The 10078-nt window shown below is 42.3% G+C and overlaps 1 protein-coding gene across 1 annotated transcript in view; it reads left to right on the plus strand.

The window, feature by feature from the left end:
• NECAB2 (N-terminal EF-hand calcium binding protein 2) overlaps nt 1–10078 on the plus strand; it is a 437799-nt gene that overhangs the window by 336232 nt on the left and 91489 nt on the right. The window contains exon 6 of the mRNA XM_019505752.1: nt 4123–4259. Coding sequence (XP_019361297.1) covers nt 4123–4259 — 137 coding nt within the window. The remainder of the gene's footprint in view (nt 1–4122; nt 4260–10078) is intronic.

Genomic DNA, 10078 nt, shown 5'->3' on the forward strand with positions numbered 1-10078 from the left:
GTGGGGTGGGATGGAGGGGTAGGCAAGGGGTGGGGGCTGGTAGGGATCCCCCCATGGTCCCTTTCCCACTCCTCCAGCCCCACCTTCCCCAGCCCCTACTTACTGGCTCTAAACCTGGCTCCAGCTCCCTGCTGCAGCTGGCAGGGACTGCCCAAATTGTCAAAGCTCTCCAAATTTTTCCAAATTGATTTGGAGAGCCTTGACTCAATTCAGACCTTTTTATTGGTTCCCAATTTGATTCAGATTTGGAGATTCGGCCACCAAATCAGACTGAATCCCCTCCAAATTGAATCAGCACTCGAAGCTTCTTACAGCCCTACTGTATATTCACATAAGATACTTATGTTTGCTGTGTAGTTACATGAGGCTATTTCTAAAAACATGTCCCTGCACATGTCCCCCATGTACCTATCCTTGTAACAGCAAAAGTAGCATGTAGTTATGAATTAAACAAATTACTGTTTCATATGAACCGTGTTTATGCATAGCTGGAGCTATCATGAAAAGAATTTCCTACAAAGGACACACCTTTATCTGAGTCAGGTCTTTTTCCATCTGTAATCCTGTTTCCTCTAGTCTTTCTTTATAAAGGAAAGGTAGAGGGATTTTTTATTTATGCATAACCTCACATGTGGATGTAAACCAATAACATATGTGCTAATATAACCCCTGATGTCACTGCTGCTGTTGGTATAAGAATGCTTTGGTATATTTGCCTTATGTCTTCTGGGAAGGATGTTTACATTTAACCAAACAAGCTACTTTTCTACCAGTGTCCAAAGAGGGGATAGGGAAGGCTGCCTGTATACTGATTGTCACAGGCCAGCTGGGCACTATGAATTTATCGATTTAGTTGCAGGCTGACTGGGTACTGGAACTGTATCAGCCACTGGGCTGTTTGGTTTGGGATTGAGGAGGTGATGCTGGGAGGGAAGCAATAACAAGTTTAACTTATGACAATAAAAATGCATTTTACGTATAACAACAAAAGATATAGTTTACACATATAGCAGTTTATAAAAAGTTAAGCTAATAAACAGACAACATATCAATAAATGTTAAAAACTGGCATTGAAAATAAACACAGACAGACAAATGAACAAAGAGTTCCCACTTGGTTAGCAACTTATTGATAGTCCCTCAGTGTCAGGTACACATCAAGTTGATTCAGCGAAGTCAGGCGTCCCCGATCCACGCTGTCGGAGGAAAATACCAGGAAAGATCCCTTAGCCAGGATCTGGTCCTCACTCACACTAGGAGTAAGAGATCAGAGGTGCATGGGACAGCAGTGACCATTCTGTTCTGTCCTTCCTGCTGGTCACTTTATGTGCGTGTTCTTTTATATCCTGTTTATGCTAATCTGTTGGCTTTAGAGCCACTTACAATCTTATTCTATAGCTGTTACCCTATGGGGTTAAAAGGTGTTAGAAATCATTATAATAGGTTACTGCCCAAGCTTGGGTTTACCCAATAAGCAAATCACACCACGTCACTTTGGGGTTTGAGATTAGCATATTTCCCACCCAAAGTTCAGCCCACTTATGTTAATTATACCTTGTGGTTAGGTTCATTAATTTTACTGACTCTAAGCAAAAATTTATTAAATCAGCTAAGTTTGCAGTTTCACTTTAGTTCTGCTTTTTAAAAACTTATGTCTGTCTCATGACCGATACAAACAGTTATATATATTCTTTACGGTTATACTCCAGACAGGCAGGAAACATTTACAGGAAGCAGTTTCATACGTTCTATTTTAGCCAATATTTTCAGATACCTTCAAAAAGCAAATTTCTTTCTTTTTGCTATAAGTTGCTCGTTAACCCTTCTGGTTCTGGCCATCACAACTGATATATCTATATGGCTGCTAAAATTCCCCTATGAAGACAAGCCTCAGATCTTGATTCATCTGGAAGATTGTACTATCTCTTTCTACTGAAGTGGGATGGAGATACTATCAGTATATTGAGTATGTGGAATATTACAGTCTTTTTCCTCATAGGCATGGACTAAAAGGTGTGATAGAATAGAGCACTGCAGGGACTGCAAAGGAGAGAGCATCTGTCTATCCATCTTTGTTTGCAATTTGTCTAAAAGAATAAGTGAAGCCAACAAAAAGCCCACTGCCGCAGCTAGTTGTCCTCCTGACTGCTGAGGACATTGCTGCTTCTAACATCATCTGTGGGCATATCTGCCTTTTATCCCCAGCCATGAGAGTGCCATCCAGTAGTGAGAACAGTTCAAATGTGCCCATTATAATTAGCAGCTGCTTTTAATAAAGTGGCTGGATTTGATGCTTTTCTCAGATAGATTCTAAAATACTATACTAGTATTATGGTATTTACACTAAAGTGAAAATACCTTGGCATCACAGTCTAGCTGGTTACATGGAAGACGAAGTGGAACTTAGACAGACCATTAAAAAATCAGACAGAAGAATAGCTGATTTTGACCTTTTGTCACAAGAATGGCTAATTAGCTGATTTTGACCTTTGCTCCCCCCGTGTTTGTCAGGTGCTTGGGTATTAGGCTATGATGTATCTGTTAAGGCTTTTCTCTGGGACAGTGATTCCTCAGTGGCGTTTAGCATCTTGGAACCTGATTTTTATTCACTCCTGGAAGCTTCTCAAATTTGGACTTTGAGTCATGCCTAGTGCTTTGCGTGGTTTCCTGTTTGCCTTAAGGAAAAGTTAACAGAAAAGTATGGGAGATACTGGACAAGGAAAGAACATCAAAGCAAAAAAACCCTACCAAAATTTGACTTGGAGAAATAGTATTTTTTGCCATCAATTCAGTGAATCCTCCCAGGTATTGAACCTTTAGAGCAAGTCCTGTATCTTCTAGGACGTGGGGGTTATATGTTTGTAGATGCATGTATGTTGCCTAGTACAATGGAGATTTCTTCCTGGCTGGGGTCTTTCAGAACTAACATAATACAAATAATCGCCAGTAATGGATTGTTTACTCCTCATCGGTAATAGTATGGCAGTTACCAAATTTATAAGATGACAATTTCTAATGAATGGTAAGGTTCCACTGCATAAAATTCCCCCTGTATGAATGATATAACTCCTGACAAATTGAGCTTCTCTGTTGCTGACATTTGTTTAAGAGGCCAGCATTTGCCCCTTGGAGGTCTGTATAAGTGTCTGATGATGTGGAGGTTCCAAATCCTTGACCAGTCTACTGAAAGAAGATTGAAAGGGGAGCAGAAAAAGCAAGAAACTATGCACAAACAATGAAATAATGACCTCATACTCAGTCCCTCATACAAGATAGCTGACCCTGAAAACCAGAGGTCCATTTTGAGTTTAAATTTGGATCAGGGTGGAATGGATGGGGTAATTTATATCCCCAGCTGAGAGCTTGTATAGCTTGTCAGGCTAACAAAATTAATACAGATGAATTGAAACCTCTTTGAAAGTGGGGATATATTTATATTAGACGTGCTGACAACCCTCTTTTTACTGTCAGCACTGCTGATCTGCCACTGAGATTAATGAATTGCTGTGCGGCGGAGAAAATGCTAATTGATACAGATAGATCTGAGTCAAATTGGAGTGATCCATGGCACATTGCTGCAAGCCTCTAAATCACTATGCAAAAGGGCAGCAAGATTACTATCCCACATCCATTTGAAAAAGTCAACGCTTTCAAATGCTGCCTTGTCGGCAATTCTTATGCATCACCCATTTCCCAGTAATATCTGTTTGCACTGTGATGAACTAGTCTGTTTCCCAGGGTGACAATATAACAGTTGCAGTGTATCTTCTTACTCTCTGTCCCAGTTAGCCAGTAGGAGAGGAAGGTATTCTGCTTTTTATAGAGCAAATGATGGAATCAAGCTTTTCTGGGGGGATACACAAGAGTTGTTCCCCATCCAAGGCAGCAAAGTAGGTACATACAGAATCATCTCATGGTGACTACTGTAGGCTCAGTGCTACAGTAGCTCAATTGGTTCTCTGGTTGCTTGGTGCCCTCTGCGGCAGAGGAAATTGCTACTGGCCATGGCCCTGCATGTGTTGGGTTCTGAGCTAAGAAACATCACAGAGCTTTTTCACTGGGATGCACGTAGTTTCCAGAGTGGCTGGCACTATCACAGAGCATTGTGCCCTTCATTTTCAGGTGTATGAAAGAGGGACCAATGTGGACCAGTTTGTGACCCGGTTCCTGCTGAAGGAGACTGCCAACCAGATCCAGTCCCTGCTGAGCTCTGTGGAGAGTGCTGTTGACGCCATTGATGAACAAACCAATCAGATCAGGTTGGTAACATATTCGGACCACTTGCATTCTGCAGATTATTGCTGTTCTCATAAATTAATATTTGCCTGATCTTTAACAAGACTTTTTGGCATCCCTGGTGCTGATGGGTGAATGCTCATCAATTCTGTCTGCATCTTGATCATATGATTTTTGTCTTTCTCAAACCCCTTTTACTTCGGATTGAATGGGCAAGTGATTCAAAGTAGAGACAGAAAACAATGTTACAGCTTTTGTAAGTTGTCCAATTGTTTTCTGTATCCTTTAAAGCCCAGAAATTCTGAGGGATGCTCCTACATGGAGAGCCACTAGCAAATCTGTCTACTACTAAACCCTCTGGACAATCCTTCCCAGAATTTGAAGCCAGTCCAGCATGTACTGTTTTCCTTAGCTGGCCATCACTAGGAAGGCTGGGTGTAGGCACTTACACTACTTTAAAAACAGGATGTTATGCCCCAGAATGTGAAGCAGTTCCGCAGTTTGAGATAAAAATGTTGTGATTGGCACTCCCCATCCCCTGTATTGGAGCAGAATGAAAGAAGAGGGCTCAGTGAACCCTTTGTACCTCCACAAAGAAAAGCCACAGCCATGAAGATTGCTTGCAGTTGAGCTGGGCAAGGTGGTTTGTTTTGGGGTTGTTGGAATGTGTGTGCTGCTTGGTTGTTGCTGAGGAGTGAGCTGCTTGCATTATTTCTTTGTCAAGGAAACAATGGCATCAAAACAATTAATAATATGTATATAACTGACTGGTGTTTGTGGATATGTGTAATGGAAATATGTCACATTTAAGATTTTGTGCGTCTTGACAAAGACTCTTAGTTTTATAGCTAAATTATGATTTAGAACAAGACCTCGGAAGCAAAAATCTGAATCTCTTCCTACCTTCCTCTCTTTGTTGCAAATACTGAATCTTCTCCATCTTGGAGATGCCTTTTTATGTAAGATATACTCTACAATGCTGATAAAACTCAATGGTTTGTGTTTTCCTAAAGTGCATACTTTTTACTTTAGTGGCTCCTCACCAGTCTTCAGAAAGTGTTACTGAGAAAATGATGCTATAAAATAAAGAATATCTTTAGCATCTGTTTAAGTGCTTCATGCTTCTTCTACTTATTAATCATCTGCTCAGACCACCTCAGTGATAGTGTTACCTAATTTTTTAACACCAGCCTTGACATTGTCTTTAAATCTCTTAATTCTCCACATTAATGTAACTTTGGATCTACTCACGTTGGCAAGTTCAGCTATCTCATCCCTGTGTACAGTTCAAACTAATTGTATTATCCGTGTATCTTTGAATGACTTGGGACTGGTTCCTGCAAACACTTTCTGCTTGGTGCAGTTACTCATGGGGGTAAAGTTACAAGTGTTTACAAGATCAGCACCTTAATTGGCAAAGCAGTTTGGAGAGGGAGAACACTCTCTACAAGATAGGTACTGCCTCATTTCCCTTTCTCTTTTCCAGCTCTTGTGTTGAGGGCTTCTGGGTTATTGCAGGCACTCTTCACTGCTCTCATAGCCTCTTCTCAGAGTTCCTTTGTGCTGGAGTGCTCTGTGCTATTTGATCACTTTCAGTTTTTCTTTGCCAATAACTTTGTTTCTTTGGGTAAAGAAGGGCCAACAGCATCCATCAGATCTTCACAAGTCTGGTCACTTAAGCTTTTTTTCGTAAGATGATCATAATTGTGTCTCTCTTTGTGTCTATTTTTGGCCTCCATTCTTTGAGACCTCAAAGGTTTTGTTCTGATTCTTTGCCCCCTTTTCACTTTCCTTCCATTTGTTGGCAATCCCAAGTTGGAAGAATGTGATTCCTTGCATCTCAGTTCTATCCTGTGAGTAGCAAACAGTGAGAACCCCAAGATGCATTTAAAACTGAGTGTTGTTTGTGTGAAACCATATTGTCACTGACTGAAACTGGAATAGACTGATGGCTGGTTGCCACACATGGGTAGTATTCAATGGGAAATAGAGTGAACTGCCTCCATTCTGTTACCTAACTGTTAATTATGAATGGGCCAGCCTGCCTCTGAAACATCTGGTCCAGGCCCTTGCCAGATAGAAGATTCGAGAGCCAAAATGATCACTAGGTCCAAACCAGTCTAGCAGATCCTGTGTCTTGTGTTTCTTTGCCAGGCAAATGAGAGAACCCATGAAATGTAATGCTTATATATAATTTTTTGTGTTTTTAGAGTGTTATGTGAACATTTCCATTTACATTAATAAATGCTTCAGGAGAGAGAGTCCAAAGGTGGAAGGAACTTGACTGATGTGCTCAAGGCCACACGGCAAATCAAGGGCAGCTTCAAGACTAAGACTCAGGAATTCCTGACTCCCGGTCCCTTGCTAGAATATGCTGCACCTTTTGAAGCATTTCCAGCATGACAGATGCGAGCAAATGAAAGCTGCAAATGATCTGTCCGCTCATTTCAGCAACTAAGATGCTTCTGCATCCCCTAGATGCATCAGAGAAGGCCCTTTGAAAGATCTGAGCAAACTGACACATGGGTTGAAATGGCAGCTCTTTTTTGGACCTCGCTGGGGAAAAGGATTTGGATGCAGATGTGAAAAACAGAGTATCTTGGATCACTAAAAAAGGATGGGAAAAGGAAAAACCCTCCAGGGACCAGTCTCCTATCTGCTACAGTGCAAAATACTCTGTTTACAAGCTTTTGCAATGGGCTTATCTGAAAAGGCTCATCTTGGCACTGTTAGCTCAAACTGTAACCAGGCTTTTGCCCAAGACTCCCATCCATATAAGAGTCTCTAGCTGAAGTTAAATTCCGGTCAAGTAGTAGAGCTCAAACAGCCTTGAAGTCAAGCTAGCAGGCCCATCAGGGGTGCACATGAAAGCTGGAGTGCTGCTGAAAGCCAATCTAAGGATGCAGCAGCTTGAGTTACAGCAGCTCATCACTGACTACTCACGTCACTCTGTGTAGTCTGTGTGGTATGGTCCTTCTCACTTATGGTTAAGCTAGCTCTGGTGGAGTAACGTGAGTCTACTAACTTGAGCTAATGGACAGGCTCAAAGATAGAGCTGCTGGGGTAGTAGCTGGCCAGGGGTAAATTAGCAATAGAGACCCCAGTGAAAATTGCTTTGAATTAGAACTTGTAACAAATGCACAGGAAGAGTTAGATCTTTCCCTGTATAAAGGCACAATACAAAAGGCATAACAGGAAACAGGATTTTACTGTTCCCTGCTGACATGGAGTTTGGCTTTTATAGGTTTTTGCCACAAAAACACTTACACTTTTACTTAATCTGAGAAATGAGGAAAGTGAGGCAGTGAGGCACAATGGCTTTCCTGAAGTCAGACACTTTCTCATGACTTGGCCACTGACAAGAACACCTAGGCTTGGGACAGATATTACACATAAACTGGTTTAAGTGATCAGAAATTGGTTTAAGCCTGTAACAGAACATAAGTTCAGTGCACATAAACCGGTTTCAAAATGGCTGAAAGTAGTTTGAGATAAATCTGGTTGAGTGTAGTATCAGGCTTAACTGATTTGGGTCAAACTGGTTTATGCAATATCTGTCCCAGACCCCTTCCCAGTTTAAGTTAAAACAGAGTCTCCCAGCATCCCAGATGCTTTGCAGCCCTGGGCTGGGCTGGGTTAGGCTGTGCTGTCTGTTCCAGAGAACAGGCTGGCTCCACCCTTCTGCTCTCTATCCAGAGCTCTGGTGGAGATGGGTACAGCAGGGTCTGCCTGGCTTCCCGCTCTCCCCCTTCCCCGCCCTCACTGCTCAAGCAGCGATCCCTCCCTCCCATCTCCCACAGCACAGACCCCAGCCCCACAGACCCTAGTTATATGGTATACTAGCTAATGCTGAGAGGGGTGTGTGTGTGTGTCCAATTTCACTAGAACAGAACAAAGGCAGACAGAAAGCTTAGGGCTTTTTGGAGCTAATCAACAAGTCAGCTGGTAATGTCCCTCATTCCTTCATTGGCAAAATCTGTTTAAGAAGAGCTTGAACTACTGAGAGAGGCTTTTCTTTTGTTGATGGGCTGATGAGGAAGCCGGCAGGGGGCTGATAACACTGTGTTTATCAGCTCCCTGCTGGCTCCCTCTCCTGTCAGGTTTGCTGCAGGCAGCATGAAGAAGCAAGGAGAGGATGATTGAAAATCTCAGTATCATCAACAGATGATAAGCTGCACAACCCTCCTCCCCGCCACTTTGCCTCAGAGTGCTATCTGGGAGCTGGCAACACTCGTTCTCTTTGAGCAGCAAGTGGACTGTACAGACAGGGAGGAGGGGTAAACACCCCCCTCCCCCCATCAGAGTGTCCTGCCAGTGCCTGGCCATGCCCCACCTCAGGTCAGCATTGTGGAAGGGAAGGGAGGGCTGCTCTAGCACCCCCTGGTTTCTTGCCTGAGCCACTGCAAGCATGTGCCTGAATTTCCTCAGTCTAGAGGGGCTGTCTGGGCAGTTGCAAACCAGTTCAACCTAAGTAAGTTAGAATAACCTGCAAAGATTGAATCAAGTCAGACTCAGACTTTTTGAATGTCTGTCCCTAGCCCCAAAGGGCAATGAAGGTGTCATTAGTTTACACCCTTCTCTAGTCCTTGCTTTATTTTCTCTTTTGCCCCTTGGCAGAATAACTGCCAAGCAGACAGTTTTATCAAGACATTTGGTAAGGGAATCATGTGCACTGTTGATAAAATGCAGCTCACTCACAGTTTTAGGTTCAGTTAGATCCAGTATGCCAAGTTCAGATTCATGAGGAGAAAAGGGAGTGTGTGTCAGTAGTGGTCATGACTTTAAGGGATTCAAGTCTAAATAAATCCTGATGGCCTTTAGAAGAAGTTCAAAGATATGTCTGCAATGTGTCAAAGGTGTGCACTAACAGTAACAGTGAAGAACCAACATGGTGGACTTCAGCATATGTTGTACAAGCCCAGTGGGACCCTAGACAAATACTTGGGTTTCTAACTTGTGCTGAACTGAGTGCTACCTTATCTTGACCTCTTTTCTTTTCCAGACTAGGCAGATTACATTTGGCCCAGTAGTGCCTACTGAAACCACATCACACATGTTGCAGTGTGTGTACACATGTTCTAAAGTAGTTTACTCTGAGTGTACTAAAAAAAGAGGGTGTGGTGGGGTGGGGAAAGAAGGAAGTTGCACCATTTCATCCACCTTCTAGACTAGACTTGGACTCTGCAAGACTTTTGAGTTTTTCTTCTGAATTTCACCTAGTACTCTATATATCTGCTTGGCATTTTTTGAAATTATTTATTAATTTAACAAACTATTTGGCTAATATTGATGAAAGCCCCTAGCTCTCCTGCTGGAGCTTTGAGGCTGCTTCTCTCTCCAGAATATATGGCACAGATTTTTCACACTTTTTTCCCTTTAATTTGTATTATTCTTTAGTGACCCCATATCGTATGAAATGCTAATAAATATGATCAAAGATCAAAATGAAGCAAGAGACAGTAATCAGAGGTTCTGTGCAAATTCTGTGGAAAAGGAGAAGAAAAGAATGCCGGAAGTGTTGTGCCTATGTCAGCATGTTGGCAGCATTGATGGTACTGCTGCCTTGCAAATTTCTATTATTTTCAGCATACCACAGGATAGGATCTTTAAAGAATGACTCCTTAATCCGTGGCAGGCTTTTCATAGAGTGCCTTCCTGTCAGTAAAAGATAGAGGAAAAAAAGAGTTTCAGATCTTCTGGGTTTTTATTTTTAAAATCCAAGTAATGACAAAGATATGGGATACCCAGAAACACAGCCCAAATCTTGGCATAGAGAGTCCTTGGATGTCAAAGTGTCATGCATCTCCATGGAGTAATGAGCTCACTCACTGTAGCCAAGGGT

The sequence above is a fragment of the Gavialis gangeticus genome, unplaced genomic scaffold, assembly GCF_001723915.1.
Source record: "Gavialis gangeticus isolate Ggan-Ray unplaced genomic scaffold, GavGan_comp1, whole genome shotgun sequence".
Lineage (NCBI taxonomy): Eukaryota > Metazoa > Chordata > Crocodylia > Gavialidae > Gavialis > Gavialis gangeticus.